At 35.7% G+C, this 26,795-nt stretch overlaps 1 protein-coding gene across 4 annotated transcripts in view; it reads left to right on the forward strand.

Moving 5' to 3' along the window:
- The window catches only part of DPYD (dihydropyrimidine dehydrogenase), a 341,675-nt gene that overhangs the window by 21,443 nt on the left and 293,437 nt on the right, over positions 1-26,795 (forward strand). For all 4 annotated transcript variants that reach the window (XM_032192196.1, XM_032192197.1, XM_032192198.1 and 1 more), the window contains exon 3: positions 21,851-21,933. In XM_032192196.1, the coding sequence (XP_032048087.1) occupies positions 21,851-21,933 (83 nt within the window). The remainder of the gene's footprint in view (positions 1-21,850; positions 21,934-26,795) is intronic.

Here is a 26,795-nt window from a genome sequence, read left to right on the forward strand (position 1 = left end):
CAAACCTAAACATTTGTCTGGTATCCTATTATATAAAGGTCATTAGGAAAAAGTGAGAAACTTTTTATATTCTCCAAATCATTGTTGATGTATCAGTGAAAACAAAGTGATAGAAGCCTTTACTATTCTTTCCTACATCAGTTTTCTTATTTTAAGAAGTATACATAGAGCATATTTTTTGTCTTATGGTCTAAAACGCCACTGGCAATAACTGATAGGCCTGTTAATGAACAGGTCAGACTCTATTGGAAGTCCATAGGAGGAAGAACACTTGTTTGCATTTCCTTCAAATTGGAATAGGGTTTTAGTTTTGGATTCTTTTGAAACTGGACTAATGCTGCCTTTGCAGAATTACTGTTGGAGGGAAGGTGGGAGTATGAAAATACAGAACTAATTAAATTAACAGCCTTCCAAAACTCTGAACAAAAGCTGCATCTGCTGAGGCATACACACAGTGACTTTGTAATGTCTAATATACTTCCAGATGGCAGACTTAAATATTTCTTCAGAATAATTACACAAGTGAAATTTTAACTCCTACTCTGCTCTGAGACACATTTGCCCATTAAATGAGTTCTGAAGTGGAAACTGAGTGTCAGTATCTTTCTTCAGCACTTTTAAAGGACAGTCTAGTTGTACTTTCAATTAATGATATTGTTTATTTACTGTGTTTAGCAACCAAATTTTGCAGTAAAAATGATTTATTGCTGTAGTAGCATTATCAGTCAGATTTTCTCCAGAAATTTTAACTCAGATTTAGATCAGAGTATATGTAGTCGTTATTGCTGAGTCACCCCTGGTAAGAGTGCTGCTAAACCTAAGCATTAACACATTAGGCATTTGGTTTCTTCTGAGTCATGCTGGCAGGTGGTGTAAATAGATTCTACTAGTGTGTCTGGGGAAACAAATGTTTCTGTTGGTCAGAAGAAATTCAAGATAGAAAACTGTGCTGCCTATACTAATACTAGATCTTTGAAAAGGGTGTCAAATTTAGGTCACATTAGATCATAGATTTAATAGATTAAACCCAATCAAAGAAATGAAGTGCAGATGCTGTGTGAACTTTTATTTCAGTGTTTCCTAGGTAATTCAGGATTGTTTCAAAAATCCAAGATATGCTTCTATTTGTTGTTGCCATTTCTCTATAATTCCATTTTTCTAGGTATTTTATCTCGCTAACTTTTGAATTGTAAAATAGCTGGGTACATGTGTTCATTTGCATTACACCCAGCAGACTAAAGTCATTGCTTATGAACAGGGTTTCTAAGTGTTCTGGGCCAAGTTCTGCTTTTATTTGTACATGTGCAGGTTTGTGGCTTTCATCTACTTGCACAAATTTAATAAATTCACTTGTCAATGGATAATTCAGTAGGATATTATATTCCAGCCTTTTTCTTGAAAGAAACTTTGGAGGTACCTACTGAGGGTAGGTGAGAAGATGATATAAACCCACCTATGTATTCAAAATTTCTTCAGTTTCTGCACTTAGAAGCAATAGAAGTTGCTCTAGATGGAAGAGTTGGAAGTATTTCAAAAAAGAAAGATGAAAAGGAAATGGGGTTTAAATTGGTTTGTAGTTAATTGCCATAGCCTTTAACACTATTGATTTTCTAGCAGTAGTAGTATTGTTCTGTGTCCGTACATTTGCTAAAGCTGATCAACATTGTGCAACATGAGCCTTTCTTTCTGGAACAAAATCATTTTTAAGCTCAGCTGTTTCTTGCAGGGTTATAACTTTTGGGCACAACTCATTGTTCTACAGTTCTTTCCAGCCACCAAAGAAAAACAGATGCTTCACTTTGTCTTTTTCTGTGTGTTATAAATGAAGTCTCAACTCAATCTGAATTTAGTAATATTTATAAAAGACGAGTAAACAGCGCTGGATGCGTGGGGAGTCTATGCTCTACCAACATGCACACACGAACATCAAACATTCTAAATATACAGAACATTGCTTTTACATACTAAACTCGAGTACGCGAATACATATGTAAAATCAGAAAAGGCAACAAACAACCCTTTAAGTCTATTACTGTTAATGTCCATGACTTGGGGGAGCATAGTTGGACTGAAGTGCTCCCATATCTTCCATGACTTTTAACAGTCTCCATTTTCCATTCCTTTTCTTGACTACGAACACCGGAGTACACCTAAACATATGTACAATCAGAAAAGGTAACTAACAATCCTTTAAGTTCCACACTTAACAGTCTCCATTTTCCATTCCTTTCCTTGATTACAAACACCAGAGAATTTCAGGGCTAGTCACGGGAACAATATGTCTTGCTTTAAGTTCTCAAACAACTCAGTCTTTGGGCCTTATGCATCCTATTCTTCCAGGATCGAAGGGAAACATATCAAGGCCAATAGGGCCTGGGTACATTCAGGTCTCCAGGGGGTGGAACAGCAAAGGCCTGCAATGGCAGTAGCAGCAGGGGGGGGCGATGGAGTAGCAGTCGTATCAGTGAACGAGCCCGCAGCTCCCTCACTGCCTGGCAAACCACACGTTTCTGACTGGTCCCACAGGGCTCTTTAAGGCCTCAGAGACTGCTCGCCAAGTGCCGAGCAAGCCCACTGCAACCTTGTCGCTTTTAGTTGCAGAGTCCCACACCTTGACCTCAATTTGGTACCATATTTCAGGCTCATAAACTGTCCGCTTGTTAATAAGGAGGATAAGCCATAAGGTTACCAGGACAGTCTTTGTTCCTAAGGACGTATGATTCCCCATAATGCGCAACTGCTTACCAGCAAGAAGCAGTTGTTTGCGCGTGTCCGCTTCTCTCCAGCTCCGGAGTGCCATTTCCAGCGCCTTGCTGTACGAGCTTCTTTGGGCGGTTTGCTGAGTCTGGCCGAACCTATCTTCATGAGGCAATCAGTGTGCCTGTTCCCGTCCTGGTCTCCATTCTACTAGCCTGTTCCTTTTCGTTCCTTTCTTCTGCTTCTTTATTGATGACATAACTTCATTATATCGTGTTGCCTTTTTTTTTTTTTTTTTTTTTTTTTTTTAATCTCGAGGACAGGCTCCCCTCTTATACCTTTCTCCCCACAGCAGTCCTTTTCAAAAACAACTTTTCATTGGTCAAACAACTTTGCATATAACAACAGCAAACAACCAGCAACTTCCATGCCTTAACGGCTGGAGAGCAAGCAACCCGAGACTCCACGGAGTCTCCTGAATCACCTTTCTTTGTTCCCTCTAAACTCTTTTACATTCCTGATGGCCTCATCGTTAAGAGTCTGATGTTATCATCAACCACGGGGCTTGCCACACTCCCACATCTCCCCCTTCTTTATTAATATCAACCGTCTTCTTGACATGAATTATTATGCCATATATCACATGTGCAACATGATGCAAATATCAAATTGGTCTGTGATAAATATGGAGAGAGACCTCCAATTCATTGTAAGATATAACAGTTAATGTTGCTCTTTAGCTTTAGTGGACATGGTTACTCCCTTAAAACAGTAGTAATCAGGAGCTGGCTAAAATTTTAAACTGCTTTTCACTTTGACAGCGTTTCTGTGGCTGTGACTTCTGTAAACAGTAAAAAGGAATTTATATTTAAAAGAAAGCTTATAAGGACCTCTTGCTATACAAATTTCCGTACTTGCATAGGAAAAAAAAAAAAAGTAAATGAGATGATTCTTTCTCAGCTACAATCAGTTTGTTACTCCTAAGCATTCTCTTCTAGTCAGATGGAAAAATGCTATGTGATTTTTGTGCCCAATCAGGTATCACAGTAACAGAATAATTAAGTTAGCAGTTCACAAATGACTAATGGCTGTAAGCAGAAATACTGCAAAATGCAAACAAATGGGTATGAAACCTGGTTCACCCAAAGCCTGAAATTGGGAACCTTAATAAATAAATACTTTCTCAGTGAATAATTTGGCCATTTCTAGACATGTATTGATGAAAGATGATATATTTATAAATAAAAAATAATACCATGTATTGTAAAACAGAGAACAGTCATTAAGGGAAATCAACTCAATTATCTTTATAATCTAAACGTATAGTTTACCTTTGCAAATATTTATTTTTGTCTTCATTGCATATGAATATGCAAGTTTAGCTCTTTTCTGAATGGATATACAATGGCAGATGTCAGTCTAATCGCTACTCTATTCAAACATTAATTGGTAGAACATATGTAGAATTCTTCTAGTCTGAATAGGTATAGGATAGCAGCAGTCTTTTTAATCACATCACTATTCAACCACTAATTGGTGTGATGATTAAGGGACATTAGAGGGAGCACTTTGACATCTGATTCTTTGAACTGATGTCTGCTCAGGCTGCGCTGTATTCATCGTGGCCAGACTGATTTCTTAAATAAAATGCTCTGATTCCCAAATGTGGAAAATATTGCATTAGGATCTATTGAGGTGATTAGGGAATTTGAGAATGATTCTTTTATATAACTAGTGATTGACTGTATATGCGCAAACTATTCATATGAATAATACATGGGTTACTTTGAGTATCAGAAAGAGCTGAGAAGTAACATCAAGAGATTTTCTCTTTTCTCATAGTGTCAATAATTAAATATTAATACACATTTTAAAATGTACCACTTTAATCATTTAGCAGTCAAATTCCTGCTCATGCATTTTTTAGATTAACTAATTACTCTGCATTTTCTCGTATCGATACCATATGCTGGCATTCGTAACCATTTCACTAGAATAAAGTGGTTTACATGTTTGTATATGATAACACTTGTCCTTGCTTTAAGAAACGTGTACAATAATCCTTTAATTTTCTGTTTTATTTTAGTTTGTCATAAGGTTTTTCTATTAGAATATCTCAATAGCTTCTAATTTGACTGCTAAGAGTTAATGCCTTTATACAAATTTTCAAGTTGTATCAAACTCTATATATTATCTGATGGCAACTTAAGTGCTTTTATAGTCACCTGCAAAAGGCTCCTTCTTACCTTGTGGCTTTCCTGGATTGCTGTGCAAAACCACATCTGACCTTCCTCTGTTCCAAAGTCTTCAGGTTTGGTTTTCTTTGGGTTTATAGATAAGACTCCTCAGAAAGAGCCTTGCATATAGTGTGTGTGAACTTCATATTCGTGTAGTAGAAAGTGGTGGTTGCTCCACTCTCTGGAGCTATGGTAGTGCCATGTGGAAACATATTTGCTTTTAGCCTTTCTGGATGTATTCCTGTTGCAGCAGTTCCATCCATCTTCACAGGTCTATGCATTCATGTTTTTTGCAGTCACTTCTTCCATCTCCGACCTGTCCAGTTTTATCAGCAAGTATCTGCAACAATAACTGAGTAAAACTTTCTGTTCCTTTTTAATGCTGGGAACAGGAAAACAAGGGGTCAGAATTTAGGCCATAAATTGGATACATGTCAATCCAATGCTTTTGCAGAAGGAATTGCACATTGTGGAATTGTTCAGTGTGTGAGGCAAAGAAATCATTTCATTCTACTCTGTGACAGCTAGAAGAGTGACGAGTCTCTAATATACCTTTATAATTGGGTTATACAAATATCTGTCAAGAAAGATCTAGCTTTGTGTGTTTTTTTTTTTTTTTTTTTTTTTTTTTTTTATTGGAGGTGGCCTTGCAGAGCACTCAGTGAGAGCCACAAGATAAGAAGGAACCTTTTGCATATAATTAAAGAGGACTAGGGATAAGTTACCATTTTTGATAAATTCATTCCATTTTTCCACCGGGGATATAATTGCTATTTGCTCCCCCCTTTTGTAAAGGGAAGCATTATGTTGGTCTCTTCTGGTCCCTTGGAACCTCTAGTCTTCAGAGTCTGTCCATGTAATTGATAGTGGTCTGTGGATTGCTTCACATATTTCGTTGATGACTCAGTGATATGTAAACATCTCATGTTTTTGCTAAAAATAACACTTCTAGTAGTCATTACGGCTATATCATGCCATCGTCATAAAGAGAACAGACAAGGCTGTGAATAATTCAATTTACTCTGCACCACTTGTTTGCTTTCCTTTCTTGTTTAACCTGCTCTTCTCTTTATTTTCCTCCTTTTCATCTTTATAGAACCTTTTCCTCGTTATTTTTTTCTTTTCCTTCATTAATTGAGATTTGCTTAGTGCATTAGCTTTCTGATCTTATACCTACAGTGCCTTTGATGTTCATTTATACTTTAAAATGTATATATTTTTACTTGTGTATACGTCATAGTTTCCCCGCTTTTACAGTTTTGATATCCAGACCATGGGGAGAAATAGTAACATCATAAAGGCCTGAGCGCTTTTTGCTTTGCTTTACTCACAGATAGTTTTCCTTTGTGTGTTTAATTTAATCTCTGTTGGGGTCTGCCCTCTCCCTTGCTTTCCTTTACCAATCAGTATATCTTTCAGGAGACATACCAAGCTGTCCATTGAAATCATATTTTCTGAAGTTCATTGTCCTCATTCTGTTACCTTCACAACTTTCTAAGCTTAATGCTATCAGAGAGGTAAGTCATTGTAAGACACTGACTTTCTATATACAGCCTAGAATAACATAAATCCTAATAACGGTAAGGTGCAGGTATTCTTTGATGTGATAACTGACAAACTTTGTTAATAATAGCCCTAAAATTTGACTTTAGCTCTTCTGATTTAAAATAGCCTCAACTTTTACTAATTCAGGTATCAAGCTGAAAGAGTTTAGCCATAAAGAGGGGAGGAGTTATAGAGTAGATAATCACAGAGCAAAATGTTAGTCAAGTTTTCTGAGTTAATTGAATGTAAATCCTGTAGAAGAATAAACCTTTTTATTTTTTTTATTGTATTTTATAAGACAGAGAAGATAACTTCAGATCTTTGAACTGAACTAAGCTGCTCAAAGACATGAATTATGAGAAGGTTGTTATTAATTCAAATATGTGAAAGTTATTTAGAATCTGCATCCTAACTTGTAAAGAAGAGTTTCAAACTAAATTGGAAAACAGCTTCAAAAAGTTTATTAAGAACATGAGAATAAGTAGGGGAGAAAAATGAGCAAAGCAGGAAATACAGAGGAAAAAGAACTTTCAGAAGTCGAGTCACACCTGGCCAAGGAAATTAAAACAAATAGTAGGTTATTCAGCAGTATAAAACAAACCGTAAAAGGTTCTAAAGCTATGTTAATTAAAAGAAAGAGGAAAAATAGTGAAGATAGCACTATACATTGTAGGTGTTGTCTAAAATCTTTGTAAGTTTTTGTCCTATTTTCAATATAATGGGAGAGGTGGCTAGTGGGCAAACAAGTTCAGAAATGGAAAGTACCCTGGACAGGACAGAGAAAAACTTGGCAAGTTTCATCACTGAAATCAAGGGGACAGAAAAATGTCTATAAAAGGATCACAGAGGAAAAAAAAAAAAAGGTGAAATTACAGGCCTAAGAGTAAGACTGTTAAATAAATCAAGCTGTATGTTATAGCACTGGATTAAAGAATAGCCAACAAAGTTCTATATTTTAAAAGATGGAGAACTGATGGGCAAGTGTAACCCAAATTTATCTTGTATCAGGAATGAGCAAACCTTCAAAAACAAGTTTTAAAGCAAAGATTTATTAAATTCATTAAAGCAAATATAAGATGGAACGAGATATGTTGGGCTTTATTGTTAGGGATAGATCATGACACACTGACATGATTTTTTTATTTTTTATTTTTTGCCAGTTAATAATGAAGTATTGTCTGCTTGGATTAGCATAGTAACATAGATAAGGAACTGGCTTAAGGGAATTATAGTGAGTAGTGCTGAAAAAGTTGCTTCTGGGTTTTAGCAGAGATTGTTGAAGTATTTTCATTAATGAGCTTGGCATAAATATTAGGAGCGTGTTACCTGAAAGTTGACAGACATTGTCAATACAGAAGGAACTAGAACATCATAGAAAAAGAACTATAAGACACTGAAGTTTAGAATAATAACAATAAAAAGATACGAATAAATTTAATAGTGCATTTAGGAGCCTGTACAGCCAAGAGCTTGAGGATAAGAATGACTAGAAGCTTAATGGTTGAAATTAAGAGGGAAGGTGATTTAGAAATACCAGCTGATTATAGGGTGGTTGTTCCATCAACTGGATAAGAACATGAAAAAGTCAAGTACAGTGTCAGGGTAATCAGATCCACTGCTTCTGGTAGAGATAGGCAGAGAAAGTGCATTTTCATTCTCAGTTTCTATCAACTGTTAAAGTTATCAAGGGATTGAAAGTCCTGTTTTTTGAGATGAGATTAGAGGAGAATTAGAAGAGTGTGGATAGTCTAGCAGAATAAAAATGTATACTGTTGTTCTCAGAAAACTATGAAATTTTTAATAATTTGATGGCAACATTAGCATAATGATGCAAAGATATTGTTTAGCTGTCCATAAATGAAGCCTTGAAGAGAATAGGTTGCTAATGATCAGAGCAGTGAAACATTGTGCCAGGGTCTTTCAGTAGCAGTAGTGGGGACAAAAAACCTCACTTCATATACAAAAGATTACATGACATAACTGAATGTGAAAGCAAGAGACCAAATCTGATCGTTCAAGTTGTCACTTCCAGTCACTTACATGTTTTCACATTTTGGACCATAGGTGTCTGACATAGCATGCTCACAGTTATTGGATAGTCTTTCTCTGCTGATTGCTATCTGTTAAAAGGGGATATCTGTGGTATACAGGAGAATAAATTGCTTTTAAATCACTTCAGATACCAAAGTGATGAGTGCCATTGAAATGTTCATGGAAAAAATAGTTCTGCCTTCAAGTATGGTTTTGAATTGTGTGCAGTAAATAAGGCTACACACTGAGCACAAAAAGGCTACACACTAAGTACAAAAGTTGCAAGGCTGTTGAGTAGGTGAACACTCTCTGTTCTGAGTTGGACAGAAATTCTGTGTAAAATAGCATATGGTCATACCAGTGTTTTAATGAATATGTGCAAAGGGGCCAAATCAAGTTTTGAAAGAATATTCTTTTAAAGGCATGTTTCAATTTAAGTGCTTGACTTTACAGTGCCCATGTTTGCTTTATGGTGGCCTACATCACCAAGATTTCTTGTGTTCTCCAACCAGCTGTATGTACACTTACTTCAGCCTTTAATTCCCACAAACACTACTTTAGGAATATGATTAATAAACAGGGATTGTTACCTGAATATTAGTTTTTCCTAGCCTTACCTATGTGAATCACTTGTGGTTTCTCCTTACTATTTAACAATTTGTAGCTGAGTGATGCAGACTGATGCTGTTAAATGTCTTGTGAAAGTGTGTGTTCTGATGCTACCAATACTCTGCTGTGCAGGCATCAAACTGCTTTAAGGCTGATTGGGACATATCAGAAATTCCCAAGTAATAACACCAGTTTTGATGCATTTCATAAACATATATGTAAAATGAACATTTTCTCCATTCTGTAGGGCTTCATCACAGGTGGCTCAGCTAAGTTATTCATTTATCTTCTGCTTTAACATTGCTTATTTCTAGACTCCCCTTCCAGGAGTCCTAATACCCTTAAAATTTTTGTTCCCGGGAAAAAGATTATTTCCATCCCAAAATTGGAAAGACTCTTTTCTTTCTAAGTTGCCATTGGCTGTTGGAAGGAGTCTTCCATACTGTGGAATAAACAGGAGTGTCAGGGAAGATGACTTCATACATGTATCTATCCTTTTGAAACTTGGTATAGCTGTTGGTGAATCATCAATATTTTTTAAAGTATGGACTTAATGAGCATTTGATTCTACCTTTTGAAGACTGAATGCCATAAACTTAAAAAAAAAAAAAAAAAAAAAAAAAAAAGTTAGCTTTAGCTTCTATCACATTTGAAGTTGAATGTCGAATGTCTTTTACAATTCTTCATATAAGCTCTAGGAACAAACTTAACTTCTTTAATAATTCCACTGTATTTTCAGGTTTTATAATGCTTGGACCACTTTTCCCATCCTATACAATCTGGAGGCTACTTACTGTCTTTTCTTAGCTTTCAGCAGCAACTTTGCAAGGCTGTAGGAAGTCAGAGAGTCTTAACAACTGAAGCATTCCCAGTAGCAGTCCGTGAGTTAGGTGAATTTGTCACAGATGTTATTTGTGTAAGAAAGATTCACATTGCATTTGTCAAATACTGGCATGGCAGTAGTATTACTGGTCAATAATAACATGTAAGCTGCTCGCATATTGCATAGTGCATGAGAAGGCAGGAGGCAGCACCCATTGCACTCCGCTGCAGCTCCTGTGCTGTGGAAGCACAAGTGCTATTGTTGGTTCTTCCTCTGGAGTTTTTATTTCTCATTTGTATTTTTCTCTGCATTTATTTGCTACTGAACGGACAAACAATAGGACAACGATCTTGTATATATTTGTAGCAATAAGTCCGAAAAGCTCCGTTGCCACCAGGGCTCTAGAAAAGCTGTGGAGAGGTGCAGAGTGTTGCTAGGCAACAGTGCACCACCACAGATAGTATTTTTCTTTTAATTTATTTATTCACCAGTTTGAGTGTGTCCTGCTTGGAGCCATTTGGGTAATAGTTAAGCAAGCACACAGAAATCAGAGAGCTGCAGGAGCAGAATAAAGGAATGCATTATTAAAAAATGGGAAAGGAAAAGCCATGACATAATGAAACAGACTGAGACATGAAATAATTAGTGAGGACCAGGGAAAAAAGTAAACAAATAAAGGGGAACAGAACAGTAGAGGAGAGGAAAAATCCAAGTAATGAAGAAAAAAAAAAGGAAGAAAGGGTACTACTGAAGAAAAATTAAAAATTGAAAGCTCAAACAGTTCATACACAAGGGAAATGAGGAAACTGCTGCATAAGAATTAAAAATTAGAGGTGAAGATGGCTTCAAGAAGGAAAAAAATTAGTGATTGTGTGTTGAAAGGATAATGATTTTTTGTTTCTATTTGCTTTGCAGCTACCCTGTTCTGTCCTACAGCTGTACTTGCACACATGCAAAAGTAGCAGTGATGCTCAGGAGCAGGGGACTGAGTCCAATGTGTTTTGTGGAGAGGAAAAATACTTTATAATAAGACTTCCAGTGTTGTTTATAATACTGATTAGTGTAACTTTGAAAATAGTACTTTCAAAACTAATTTACTGCTTTTTATTGTAAAATGTGAATGATTGCACTGAGGGTACCAGGTTAAGCTCTGGTTGCAGGGAGAGCGTGGGTTGTTCACGTTCTCCAAGTTAAACACGTAAGCAGCAGCAAATCTGTTCTGTGCGGTGTTCTGGGAACTAAAAGCCCTTTACTTGCAATAGTTGGACCCACTTCTAGACTTGAAAATAGTATAGCCGTGTGAGGAAAATGCTATGACGGAGCTAGCACTGCTAAGAAAGCCAATTTATTAGCTCAAGAACTGTGCTACTTCACCCAGCTGTTCCATTTTATTTTGTCATGGGGAGTGTTATTTGTGGGACCTGAACCAGAGTCCTCCAAAGAGCGCTTGTACCGAGGAGCTTTGCTCTAGGCTTCTTCAGAATTTTGTCATCAGATGTCCTTGTGTCCTTGAGAATTGTTGAGGAGGGTCTTCTCTAGTGCTTCATGGCATGCTTGGTATTGCTCACCTCATCTTGAACGTGACAATTTTTAAGAGACTGACAAGAAGGGGAATACAGCAGTCTGAGGTGTCTAAACACAGGCCAGAAGCTTTTGGAGATGAAAGTTATTCAGGTGGTGACACGAAATCTTCTAAAGGGATAAAAACCTTACAAATAAGACTGTAAATGGAACACAGAACTAGAAGAGAGCACAGTGTAATACTGAGGTGTTGGATGCTCTGAGATGGTAAATGGAACTGAGACCTGTATACATTTATCCTGGATGTTTTCTAGTGATATGCGAATAAGCAGCATTACAGAAGCATTCTCCTAATACTCTTTCTAATGTTGACTATAAAAAGCACTTCTCAATGCCCTGCTGATGCATGTAGCTGTGTATAAACTGTGTGCTTCTGTGTATGGGAGAGTTCTCATTCGTGTCACTTCCTACAGAAAAGAAACAGATACAGCTTATCCTTTTGTTTGAATTGGGAGAGTCTCAAGTTTATTAAAGATGCCCAGTATCTTATTTGAAGAAAATTATGCTTATTTGAGAAATTTTTACTTAGTTTTTGATTATGGCTCTGTATCTGTAAATAGATGACAGAACAGATGGTGATAACTTTATAAGATCTGCAGCTAGTGTAATAGCCCTATACCTCTGATTTTCTGCCCAAATCCTGAGGGGTTATAAAAAATATTACAGCAACAGTGTTTATACTGTCCTGTTCTGTGTTTTTTTTTCTTTTTCCCAGACTTATTATCTTGCTATGATTTTAGCAGTGAGTGTAAGCTTTCATTTTGACTAAAAATTAAGTTAGTTTGATGCATATTTAAAAATATGTAATTGTGTTGACTGTTAAAGAGTTTTGGTTCCCAGAAAAACAATTTGTTGGTTCTTTTTTTCATTCTTGTACATGATTTTCAGCTTCATGAGTGTGGTAGTGATGCTTCTATTGCTTTCCTTTGACTTCGTATAAATTACGGAGACCGTTGTCTTACTCTATGTGGAGCCTGTAGTGTTACAGTAAGATTTTAGATACCAGTCAGTGATGAGGACAGTAAAGAATGCATACAAATGTATTAATCTTTTAACTATTTTTAGGTAAATTTGAAGGGAAAAAAAAATCATTTTTTCCTCTGACTTAGTATTTTAGATTGTATTAAATACAAAATTTATTTCAATCCCTTGTTTTCCTGTATGTCAGTTCTGTCTTTTGAATCTCAAATCAAATGGAAATAGAAGAGATTGTCACCTATCTTTTTTTCAGAGATGCGTGCATTGTCAGCTCATATGTCCTCTCATGATGTATCCTGCTGTCATCCACAGTTCGTTTGGAGTCAATGTGTAGTTGAAAACACAAGAGCTGAGTTGGCCTTTTGTTGGTGTTTATAACACATAGTATACAAATAAGCTTCAGATTACTACAAGTCAAATTGTTCTTCAGTTTCTCATGAGGAAGGATAGTAATGGAAAAATCTGATATAAAATGCCAGCATGTAAGGCAACCACAACAGGGTCTTGCTACAAGGGTTATGCTGTGCTGGCTGCAGCTGTTTTCCTAATTCTTATGCCTTCGAGTCTGGTAGATGGTACTTCAGTAAACTTAATATTTCCATTTATTTCTCTGGGGAAATCTAGTCTCAATTTTATATTTGGCTTCGCCTGTGGTAAGTACCATCAACCATCACATGAGGAAACTTGTTTCACTGCTATCAAAGTAATTTTTAATGCTGTGATGTTGATTTCTAGATATTACAGTAATCCAGAATAGAAGTGTATATACTCTACTTTCTTGGTACTACACGAAATCAGAGGAAAGGATCTTAATACAAGAAAAAAAAAAATTCTTATCTAATTGTTACAGCTTTTTTTTTTTTGTCTGTTTCTGTAGCTGTCAATAAGATCTATAAGATTAGGAGAGGTGGCCCTTGGTAGGACATTGCCTATTCAGTTTGCTTATTTAGTAAAGAGGTTTATGCAAATCATGACAAATAGCTTAGGCAGATAGGCCTCTGCATGAGTGGTTTTGAAAGTTGTCATGTTAATTTGTTGAGTACTGAGGTAACTACAGGGAACTGTAGTGCATGATGAGCACACAAACTCAAAATGTTTTATAGAGGAACCTTTGCAAAATACTGTTGTTCTCATTTTGTAAGAGATGAAAAGGGATCTTGGGCTGAGGAAGCAAGCCTGCTAACATGTGCGTTGCTTTTATTTCCTTGCATAGGGCTGGACTCCATCACTTCATGATGCTGTTTAAAACATCAACCTTATTTTTTTGAAAAGCTTTTATATTCAATAATTCTGGAGCTATGGATGAAGAATAAGAGGGATCCTTTAAGCAGTATTTTCAAACATGTTGGATTAATTCCTTAAGTTCTTGGTCATTCAGTTTCAAAAAAGAAAAAAACAAAACCACAAAACCGTGGGCTTCTGGGTACGTGTTTTATCTTTATGCTCTTTGTTGAAGGTCAAGAACACAATCTGTTCCTTAGGAGTAGAGTTCTACCCACATTTTAAATATTCTTCTCTTTTTTCCATGTTATGAGCTCTGTAAATGTTAATTCTCGATATGATTCTGGTCTTTACTTACATACTCTCATTTTATTTAATCTCAGTGAGTCAGGAGAACAATATTTGCTTAAGCAGAGTGAAGAATCCCAAGAGAAAAGCTAGGCTGAGGTACAGGAAAGTACTGGGAAGGAGTATAGCATTTGGGATATTTGTTTTCTTAATAAACTTTTTTTCAGTTCTATTTTCACTGTCAATTGAAAATAAGGTATTTAGAAATTATGTGAGACTGTGCATAAAGAGACTCTGTCTCTTTACTTAGACTGCATGCCCTGAAAGAATTAAATTGTAAATTCATGCTGCGAGCCTTGGAGAGCTTGAGGATTCAACGTTCAAGAATGGGTCCCAGATAGTATCTTGAACAACAACTGTGAAGGCCCTCATATGGTGCTCAGACCTTGCAGTGTAAAAAAAAGGCAGGATAGCAGCCTCATTAAAAGATAAAGTGTCTAGATGAACTTCTTATCATATTCTAAGAGATGATGTGTATTGCTCTCTTCTACAGAGCCCAGCACCACACCGGGAAGCACTCTTAAGAACGTCCTTTGGATGCAGAGGGACCTTATTGCTGGAAGCTTATTGCTAAGTCTTCCCATTCCTCTGTTGATCAGATTTAATATTTGTTCTAGGAAGATGAGTAAAAAGGTGGAAGAGGCAAGAGTTTTCTTTCTTGTTCTCAAAGTTTTCTGCCTTGTAAAGATGAGTCATAAGGGGAGGACTATTATAAAATGTCCTGTTTAGTGGTATCACCTGCATTCTCTCAATTTATTATTTCCAGCTGTGCCTCTTTATTGCATATTGTTAGCTTTTTATTCTTTTCCTGAGTTCTTTGGTCTGTTATTCTTTGTGTGGTATGCTTGATCCTTTCAGAATGTCTTTTCTTATCTTCCCCGTATCACTGCTATCTCATGTGTTACCCATTGCCAAAACACGTGGTGTCTACATCTGCTCTGACAACAGCAGGTTGGATGCAAGCAAGATTCCATACCCTTGTGTGAACATGAAGGCTGTTATAAATTTGCCACTTAAAATTTGTGCGTGAAGCAGCATGAAAGGGAAGTTAGCAGAATGCCAACTCATATCGGAAGAACTTTCACAGTCCCGGTAAAATTGCAAACTAAAGTGTTATGTGTGTTTAACAAGTAATTAACTTTCATATAATTACCTGTCTTTGAGGATTATCTGCATCACTTTATAAACTGAGAGAACTATACAAATTCCAAAACTGTCTGCTTCCACTTCAGAATTACCAGTTACATGGGCAATATTTGTGGTAATTAGTAACAAAAAGCATACAGACTTTCAGAAAACACCTCGTGCAGTGGAGTTTCTCAGTATGAATCCTGTCTTACCAATATATTCTTGTTTGTGGGGGAAAAGCGTTATTTGTGTGTGAGTTTGCATGCACACTATTTTTAGTGCCTTAAAAATAATTTTCCTCTAAATGAACTGAAAAGAAATAACATGCTTATGCTAATGAGGCATTGATTACAGCCACCCACGGTTCTACTTAATATTTTTCTCTATTGATTTTTGTTTGATTACTAACACTTAGAGCTGGTTTTCTGTTGGAAGTCTGCTATTTTTGGTGTATTGATATCTGCATTTCGCAAAGAGCCTGTCTGGCCAATGTGACTATCACATAATGAAAAAATTGTTACAACAAATGTTCATGTATTATGAATGACATGCTGTCAAATGTTATGTAAATACCTGAGGGCTCAATATAGTTTCTGCAGATACTAAGAATATACACACATTTTAAAAATACATATTTTTCCTTTGTGAACAGCTGGTCAGGTACCAGTTTTAAGCTGCTTTTCCCTCTGTTTAGAATGAGAACCCCTTGAGAATGAGTCACAGCAAATGGAAAGGAGGAATTTACTAGGTGGATATTGTTTAGATTGTAATATCTTGCAGATAGGATCAAACAATCCTTTTTCTTTCTTGTTTAGTTTTTCAGCAATGCTCTGTAGATAAAACAAATGCTGTTAACTCTTTGGCAAATGGCATCTGTTTTGTTTAGTTGCTCAATATGAAGATAGTTTAAGGGGGCTTCCTATATGAAATACAGCTATTGACTACTGAATAACTTTAATTTAAGCACCGACATTATAATAAATGCAATACATAAGTCATTTTACCCTATAGCAGATGGGTGCTTAAGTCTGGAAGAGAAGATCAATGGAACAATTTAGCTTTTTGTGTTGTTTCAGTGTAGAAAGACAGTCTGTTCCAGATCAAGAGAGGTCTGTTAAGAGTATTTAGGTTTTATTGTAATAAAGCACAGTGTTACATAAGTTCACATCAAAAGAAGAAGTAGAAGTGCTATTACAAATTCATAGCAATTGTTGATTAGTCTGTTTTTAATAATTTTTCTTTTGCATGTAATCCTGTTTAATTAGATTATACTCTATCTGTTGTTTCAAGACTCCATAAACAGGAGTCTTATATACCAGCTGCTAGAGCAGGAGTTACTGTCTAAATGATATTCACAATGAGTATTTGGAAGGTTTACAATTATACCCTTGCTAATAAATTGTGCTATTTTCCCCAACAGTTTTAAGTGCTAATCTTCAGAAGGCATTTTAAAATTAGCTAAAATTCTGTCAAGAGATTTACAAAAATTGTTAGCATGAAGATAATTATGTCACAGTCCTTGGACTCCATCTCTGATTGTGTGCATAAATCAGAAAATGTCAGCTGTGTTTTCCCTTAATAATTATCCTTGCAGCAATATATTACAGTTTAGATTACTATTATAATGTTGCTTTAGGTTTATAAAACACAAGATAGTTATTCTAAAGTTTTCTACTGATGAAATATATCAGATTTCCAGAATGGCAAGTGTTTATTGGTGTTTACACTTTATTTATCAATAAGGTCAATATGGAAATAATCACTCTGCACTTTTTATACATAGACCTTTTTACGATCTAAAAGAGGTCAGATTTTTTATTACAACTTTTTAAAAAAGATTTCTGTTCTGCAGTACGGACAATATTTTCAGAAGAGCAAGCTGATATGTCCAGACATGTGGTGTGTGAGGGGATTTTTATTAATTTTTGTTTTTTGGAAATCCCTCATAGCTACCTTTGAGGAGATAGATTGCAAACTGAAACATGGAGATAGCTATGTCTTCAAAATTCGGACCAGCACTCCAAAATCTAGGTACATTTAGCATACGCATTTTAAAATTTGGCTGCATAAACAGTAGAAAATTAAGACACTGTACTCTGTAGGAACTTATTTCATGGATAATAAAGAAAAATGGGTTAAAAATTTTGGTTTAGCATTAGCACCAATAGTAGACATAAACTTAACAAGTGAGAGGGATTCTAGCTTTTAAATGCTATATGTTCCTCATGATTTTTATACAGAGGTCATTTGGCAGTAAAAATGTAAGTTTTTTAAACATTTTTTTAATAAATGTTTGGAAAAAAAATAAGCTTCTAAAGAAAATTTCCTAAATTCTTGTGGAAGCAATGAATTTTAAGAACTCAGCAATCCTACTTACCTACAAACTTTTTTCATGGGGGAGAGAGAGGAAGAGGATATTTTAGGTAAGGTTTCTGATTTGGCAGCATATCAACTAGGATAAGAGATCTACTGAACTTCAGTGTCACAAGCTGCCTTAGAATATGTCTTACACTGTTGTCAGATCAAACGATTTTATTTCTCAACTATCTAGAAATGTGTGCAAGACATTATCTGTAATACCAACACTTTTGAAAGTCTTAAGTGAAGTATTTCAGGATACAGCGGGATGTGGCTTAATGTGATCCCACTCTAGTTTGACTGGACAGAAGATTTACAGTTGATTTTGATGGAAATAGGACTACTTTTATCAGTACTGTATTGCAGAATCGGCAAATTTGGGTTTTGCTGTTCTCAAAACTATCTTAGCCCTTAGCAGAGCAGATAGCGATGCTTTTGTGATTTAGGGAGATCCTCAGTGGTGATACCAGTTGATAGACCAGTTTTGCTTTTTGAGTGTTGCATTTGACCCACTAGACCAAATCAAGATTTTTTTTCTAATGGCCAAGTCAAGTTTTTATTTAAAAAAATATATATTTATAAATAATTTAAATTATTTATTTATAAAAGTCAGTTTTTATTTAAAACTAGTGACTCTATATTTTCTAGTTGTGTGAACTAGAGATAATGTGTTACTACACCTAGTGTCAAAGAGTAAAAGTCTTTTGAACTTGGTAGTTGCTGACTACCAAGTCATATATATATATATATATATATATATATAATTTTTTTTTTGTTACAGAAGCTTTGTTTATTAATTTTCCTTCTTCCTCATCTTCATATATTCATCCTTCATCAATTCATCCTTCTCATTTCTGATTGCATGCCTCACCAGTATGCTATGTATAATGCCACAGATACTTTCGGATATCTAAGGTACATTGCCCTTTTTAACTAGTTATCACATAGTTTTATTTAAGATCTCATATGATAAATAAACCATTCATTTATATATCCAAACAGTTCCCTTGATATTTTGCTTCATTTAAAAACCTTAAAGTATTTATTCTTTAAGAAGAAAACACAGGATTTATTTTTGTGTGGCTTTTTGATATGCATTGATAGTTTGATTTATAATGACCATGTCCTTAATCATATCTCTGCCTACTTATTTTTCATCCCAAACTTCTCAAAGGTGGTATTTAGTTTAGCACTATATATACAGCACTATAGATCTGCCAACAGCAAAAGCATATAGAGCAATTAGGGAAATGGTTTAGTGGGGACTGTTAGCGTTAGGTCAGAGGTTGGACTCGATGACCTTGAGGTCTCTTCCAACCTAGAAAATTCTGTGATTCTGTGAATATATAATTATTCAACCACAGAGTTAAAGTTTCTAGACCCTATCTATATCCACAGAAAATCACTTGGCCGTAAACCTCCAAAGCCATTGCTTGTGTTTTGATTTTTCTGCTTGAACTGCTGCTAAAAACAAACAAACAAACAAAAAAACACCTGGGAGTTTAATTGCTCATTATACTTAAATCTACAAAGTATTATGGACCAAAACATTCTTTCCTGTGCAAGATGTATATACATATTAACCTAGATGTTGTACTAAAGTTTCATCACTTTGTAGATGTATTCTTCAGAGTATTCTCATGCTCAGTTTCATGCATATTGGTAGCCTTTCTCATAGGCTGGTATTCTTTTAGAGGGTCTGGAGATGTAGTGCGCAACCTGATACTTAGAGCTGTGAAGAAGTACTATCTATAGACTATAAGCTATGCTTATATTTTGGTCTTTCAGACTTCTGTTCTCTTTTCATTGAGAGGATTGGATCCAATGTAAATTTTGGATTACTGCAGCTCTAACTGGAAAAGAGTAGGTATAATCAATAGTTGCTTATTCTCCTGTTCAACATGTGCAGTAAGTGATGATATTGTATTATGAGGTTATCTTCCTTTAGGTGTTTGTATCTGCCTCTGTTTTTGGTCATTTTTTGCCTAATAGTTATAGGCTTTCCAGCTACTGTACTTGGATGAGAGCTGTTTGGCTTAAAGTAGCTGAGAAAGATAGATGTGATATTGTCCAGAAACAATTGGCAGAAGTGCTAAAAGTAAGTTAATCTTCTTGCCAATTGAATTATTATAACACCTATTATTTGAGTCTTTAAAGCGTGTTCTATTGTTTGTCCTGGATTATCTATTCATTGTTTTTTTCCACATTCGGTTTGTTATTGAGAGGGAATTTTTGTGTAAGACAACATGATCACAGCATTTTCTTTAGAAATGAGCCACCTTTGTTGCCCTTCAACTGACAACACAGTACATAGACAAAGAATAAATACCAGCTGAACAGAATTTGGTGACTTACTCATTTTAGGAATTTCCACTTAGAGACCAACAATTATTTTCTGTTGTTGGTTTAGAGAGGATTTATTTCTGTTTGATAAAATCGTGTGAGCTTTCGATCCTCTGTCATTCTCTACATAATATATACTAAAACATCAAGAGAAATGAACTGCGTGGTGGTCAGATATTCCTGAACCTGTGCTGAGATGCTGGTGGCACGGGACTGTTAATAAATGGGCTTTCCTCTTACAGTGCTTGGAGCTTTATTCCAAATGGTGTTTCCTTTGGTCTGTTTTCCAGGAGGATGTGAGTTTTGATTGTTTTCTTGCACAGATGCTTTCAGTTTAATACATATAAATCTGGAATTCTTTATTGTCAGTTTGGATTTCTTTTGTGTACGTGCTTGGAGCTGAAAGTCAATGCATGCTGATCTGAATAATGGAGTATTTAATTGTAGAACTCCCTTTCTTTTTTGTGTAATCCTTTTGAGTTTTTGAGTAGGATTTTGCCATACAAAGGGTATTTGATTGGAATAAAAAACAAAGACAAATATTAGATTAGTCATGGGATAAGATTTACTACTACTTAAGACATTTATCACTTTAATAAGGGAAAGAAAATTTCAGAGTTCCAAATGTGGGTTTGTTTGTTTCTCCTGCTCAGAAATGTAATGCATTGTTAAAGTATTAAAACTTTATGTTAAAGCATGTATGATTTTATTTAAAAATAACATTAATTGAACAAACTAAGGTATCTTGTTAGGCCATTTAGAAATATGTATTTTCTCTCCCATAATGCTCTTACAAGAGCTGCTACCTGAATATAATTATAAAAATAAAGAATCAATATACAAAAGAAATAATAGGTAACATTTACTATATCTCTTTCAGCTATCAACTTGCAAATTGATTCAAATATTAAAACCTAAAAAGCAATATGACCACATAACAGTTCATATATTCTGTTTGAAGATGCTGCATAAAGAGACTGACAATGGTTTCTTCATGGTTGTTAGCAATAGTAACCGTTATGCTTGCAACTTGTGTTTCTTTTCAACCCATGTGGCAAAATGATGCCTCCCAGAGGTAAGTTTTGGTATTGGCGAAAGGTGCTGCAAAGAACAGGGGTACCTCAAAGACTCGTGCACTGGAGAAGCCTCAAAACAATATAAAATCCTACAGACGATGCAGGTGTTCAGAGAACTCTTGTTTGCTGGTATTTCACACTCACTTTACACAGATATAAATTTCTGTATTACCCAGCATCTGCTGAATCAATTTTACTGCCTATATGGGAGTAGGAGAAAAGCATTGGCACTCTGGAGTAATGGAACTAGTCACACATTTAATAATAAGTAACAGAACATAGGGAAGTTTTATTTCATTTATTGTTGCAAAATCGTTGGCTTCATATTACTTTTAGAAATACTGGCGAGCTCTAACCTGGAAAATATATCAAATCCTTGAGATATCCATAAGCAATTAATTTTTTCAGTTTCTGTTTTAAAAACTGTAGAGCTAATAAAGCTAGGTTTGTTATAACAACACTGCCTGTTTCATTGGAATAGAATTTATAACTTTTATTATTGTAAATACACATTTAGGTTTTAATTCTTGTGTGTGTGTAGTAGCTTTGTTGCCTTGCATATTGATAATGGAAAATTTTATTTTCCTTAAAAAAAAAAATAATGAAGGAAGGAAGGAAAAAAGTGTAAATTCTGTACATTTCATTATGGAACATTTATAAGATGATTTCCATGACAACCATATAATAAGATTCATATTTACTTTGTTTCTGAGTTCTCAATGTCTTTTTAATGACTCCTGTGTAATTAAAACAGAATGCATAATTTGTGAGATTACATAATATATATCAGTTTTGTTTGCATGATGCTGAATAATGTCAATACATGCACAATAAACTGTTTAAAAGCCTTACATGGATTCTTCCATTCGTTGCAGAACTGTGAGAAACTAGAAAATAATTTTGATGACATCAAGCACACGACTCTTAGTGAGCGAGGAGCACTTCGAGAAGCAATGAGGTAAGTCTGGGTCACCATAGCAACAGTCACAGATGTGGTAAAGAAAGAGTCATTCTTCATTATTGGGGGAACAAATGAGTTCATTGCCACCATTCAGCTCTATTCTCTAAGGTATTAATTTGTCAGTGGAGAGGCTTCCCTTGAGGCTGTACTTTGGTTTTGAAGCTGCATAAATGTTAAGCCTGACTGCACAGTAAAAAACGTAAATGTTTAATTTGTTATTTAAAATGCTTAAGGGGTGCCTTGCTTTATATTTATACTAAACTGTGAGTGAATGAAAATATTGTTCATCTAAATTCTGTAAGTGTTAAAGAAATTGTATAATGCTGTTTGAACAAACCTGTGTTTGCTTCTAAATTGGATTTGATTTTTATGTATGTAGTGGCCTGTGTACTCTGATTTTATCACCATATTTACATGATTTTGGTTTCCTTAATGGAATTTTAAAATGTATCGTGTATTTAATATATTGTGGAGATGTATATTTTGCTTAATATCCTCTTATCACTTCATGTAATGCTTATTGGATGGGGGTTAAAAGTAGTCAGTACACGAATCTTTTCCTAACACCATTACTTGCGCTGTAGAATATCTGGGAACAGGACTACAAAGAAACTCACCAGCTATAGTGCCTGAAAAAAGGGAATGATCGGTGTGATAAAAGGAGGTGGAATTAGAGACAGGTTTTCTAAAATAACTTGCTAAATAAATTCAGAAAGAATGGTAATTTTAGGATTATCTTTGTATCAGAAAATCAGAGTAACCTATACTTTGAAAGGTTTTGAAAGACAGACAGCAAGGTGTAATGATGCACACATCACTTCATTTCTCTTGCCTAATGTCAAAGTAACTTCTTAAATTTGCATTTGCACAGTAAAAAATAAAAACAGCAAAAATATTGAGAAGAGTTTGAAAAACTAATTACACTCATTTGCTATGATTGTGTTCATAATTCCTTTACATTTATGGATGTGTGTGAATGACTTTATTTGCGTGACTCTGAATGACTTTATGTTCATGATGCTCGTGTCTCATGAACACTGCTATGAATAACTGTTTGTAAAGACGTTTTGCAATTGCAAATTTGAAATGCAACCTGCCTCTTTTAAAGCCTTACTTATTACCTCCAAATTATATCCCTTCCTTTCTGAAATATTCAGAAAATTATTTCAAATAAAGATTTAGGGAACATTTGGTGTGTGAAACTACTTTTAGTATTTTCAGCAAGCTGGGTTTCAAGTTGCTGGTCTCCTGTAACAACATTCCATGGATGGTTTGCGGCGTTTTGTGCTACATGACTCAGCACAGTTAATCTTTTAAAAACTTGGAAGCTGACAGCTATTTGGTGATAAACATTCACTAGCAAACAGATCTTTGGCATTTCAAAGGTCATGTATCTGTTATAAGGACTGTATACAAGATTCTTATGATTCTATGCATTGCATACAATAAAAAGCACTCTCCAAACTCAAAAATTTGCATCTTGGCCATTTCTGGTAGCATACAAACCATTCTGAGAAATAGTTATTGATTAAGTGTGACAGATATTGTGCAGTGCTGGAGTTCTCTTAATCGCAGGCAATGTTATATAGTTATATATATATATAATTATATAGTTCTGTTTTTTTCTTAGATGTTTTTATGGAGGTAAAGAAAATACCTGACTTACTACATAAACACTGTACCGTGTTTTTACAGAATACTTGAGTAACACATTAAAGGTGCAAGAGATTAGAGGGGTGTATGTGTGTAGTTGCATGTTGTTGTTGTTGTTGTTTTCAGACATAAAAAGGCATTTATTTTAGGCTGTACAGTTCCTTTCAGCTGCTGCACAGTCACCACATATCCTCGATAGCTTCATTTTTCTGTTTGGATCCCAAGATAATCTGCAACATATTTAATTCTAGCAATATGTCTTTGACAGATGAAAGTTCACTCTGTTTTCCCGTCACCATAGTGGACGTTGGACCAAATGTGGGAGAACGTAGGTTTTCTGGCATTGGTATTGAGATACCGTCTTCCTTTTTGTTGTGGAAGCATGTGGAGTGGTTTGCACATTGCACAGAGGCACTAAAATCATATGGGCATGAAAGCAACAACAAAAAATCCTAGTTGGATAGCTAAGCGGATGTATGTGGATCTCAGATGAGCCTTAAGTTGAGTGGGCAGTCTGCCCAAATCCTCACTGATTTCCCAGAGTAGTACTACTGGTCTGCCAGATGAGAGGCACAATGAACATTTTTCCCCAGTGCTCCTGTTTGGAACTAGACCTTCCGTTTTAACTTTCTCTTTGAGAAAAATGGTCAATTTAATATGGGTTTCAGTACATTTGAAGTCTATGAATATCACTGTGCTCCACATAAACACTAATAACCAAGAAGGGTCTTGTTCTTTTCCAGCTCTTCAGAAACCAAATGATATACAAATTAAGGATTACTGGAAAATCATGTTTCTTGTTTATATATATAAAGAGTGTATGTGGTGTCTGTGTGTGTATGTGCAAAATAAACTTTCTGGAAGGTTTTGAAATGATTATAAAGCATATGAACTTTCTCTAGTTCTACTTTACATATTATTATAGACCTTGAATGAGATAATGAGATAAGCTAAGATAGTGTTATCATAAGAATTTGGTTTATAGTAGTTTGCATGTAAAATCATAAAGCATTCAATTCATTTCATGTTATTCTTGTTTTGATGATGTACTCCCAAATGTTTATTATATTTTAATATAACTGTAAAGTTTGAGTGAACAATAAAAATTATTTTTTTGAACAGAGGTTTATGAATGGACAGTGTATTGCTTTACATGCCTTGAAAGTATATACTATAATATAATTAGGTGTTTTATGTAGTTGGCAGAAAAATAGCATAACTTGGCAGAAAAATAGCATATTATATATATACACTTATTATATCAGGTTACATAAGTAAGAGCATTAAGCTTTTATTAAGCAGGGCTCAATTTGTACTTCATATATTAATCCTTGTAAAAAAAAAAAACTGGATCCTGATCCTCAGTGAAGCTTCATTCTAGCAAATCAAAGGAGCTTTTAGATTGGTTTGGTTGCTACATGGAGATATGTGGCATAGGTAACTGTATGCTGACCCTGGTGTCATAGGAGGCTAACCCAGACTGTTGCTGTAACTGTGCCTCTGGGAACGTACAGTAAAGCAGTCCTGAGAACTTTTAGAACAAACAAGCAAACCCTGCCTCCAGTTGCTACAAAGTACGTTTTAGCAGAAATGTGGAGGAAATCCAAACCCAATCATTTAGTATATATTTAGAGGAAAAGAAGATGTAAATTAAGATTTAAACTAGGTTTAACAAGGTGAAGGACAAATTTCAGAAAGCAACACATATCAGCTGGCAGGAAGGGAGGTTTTTTTCTTTTTTTTTTTTTTTTTTTTTTCTCTCCACTGAATCCATTTGTTTGCAGTATGTACAAACATACTGATAAGATCCTCCCAAGCCTCCCCTGCTCGAGGCTAAATGCCCCCAATGCTCTCAGCCTGCCCTCATGGGGCAGACGCCCCAGTTCCTCAGTCACCTCAGTGCCCTTTGCAGGACTCACTCTGGTAAGGCCATGTACCTGTCATGGGGAGCCCGGCTCTGGGCGCAGCGCTCTGGGTGTCCCACCAGTGCTGGGCCGTGGGGAGGGATCACCTCCCTCGGCCTGCTGGCGGTGCTTGGCCTGATGCAGCCCAGGGCACTGCTGGCCTTTGCTGTAAGGGCACGTGGCTGGCTGGTGGTCAGCTTGTCCTCCGAGACCCCCAGGGCCTTTTCTTCAAAGCTGCTTGCCAGATGGTTGGCCTCTGCCTGTGCTGGTGCCTAGGGTTGTTCCTCCACAGGTGCAGGACTTAATTTATCTAATTTTCTTTGAACTTTTTGAGATTTCTTTTGGCTTATTTCTCCAAGCCTGTTGATGCCTCCCTGAACAGCAGCACAACCCTTTGGAGTATCAACTGTTCCTCACAATGTTCCAACATCTGCAGACATTCTGAGGGGTTACACCTTAGTGACAGGGAACTGAACTATGCACATACAGTATTGCATCTGAAATTATGGTCCGTTGCTTGTGAGCACTCTACTAATGATATGCTTTAGGCATATGTCTAGCATAGTTTTCATGAACTTGGTTGGTGTCAGACAAATGAAGCCAGAGTGAATCCTGTGCATCTGGCAACGTGGTTATTTACTTAGTGATGTGGTGGCTTATGGATGTGAGCAATCAGCTAGTAAGACTGGTGAGATGTTTTATACATGAATAGGTCTTACTTGTAGGTAAATACATCTACAGTCTGTCTTCTGAACATTGGCTGAGTTGCATGAAAGCTTTGCAAGTGAAAATTAAAGCTGAGTATTTTTTCTATAGACTTTATGTTAATAAAGAAAGATTTAAACATATTTCATATTTCCAAGTAGGAAAGGAGAGAGAGAAAGTTTACTAGTCTGTTTGGACCAGTCTAGAAAGGCATCAAACTTCATTTGGAATTTTTTTTTGCATTCGCAAATTTGCATACTGTTTTGGATAATGTGAACATGGGAGTGAGACTTCAGCTATGATTTCCAGTTTGACAGAAGCAGTTTCTGTTAATGATATTCACTCTGTTGTCTCGACAACTGTGTAAGTTGGGGTTAGTAATAATCAAGCTGCTTTTAATATGATCTAGACTCAGATGTATTTGACAAACAGTTTCGATGGCTGGGCAAAACCCAAGGAAATTATACTGTAAGAAGTTCCATGACTTCACAAGTGTTTGTGGGTTTACAGAATTATAGTAAGAGATTTTAAAAACTGTGGGCAAAATTATGCAGTGCAAACTGCAAAATGTCTAATAACCTGCTTGTTAGGGCTTCA

This window comes from Aythya fuligula, chromosome 8 (assembly GCF_009819795.1).
Source record: "Aythya fuligula isolate bAytFul2 chromosome 8, bAytFul2.pri, whole genome shotgun sequence".
Classification (NCBI taxonomy): domain Eukaryota; kingdom Metazoa; phylum Chordata; class Aves; order Anseriformes; family Anatidae; genus Aythya; species Aythya fuligula.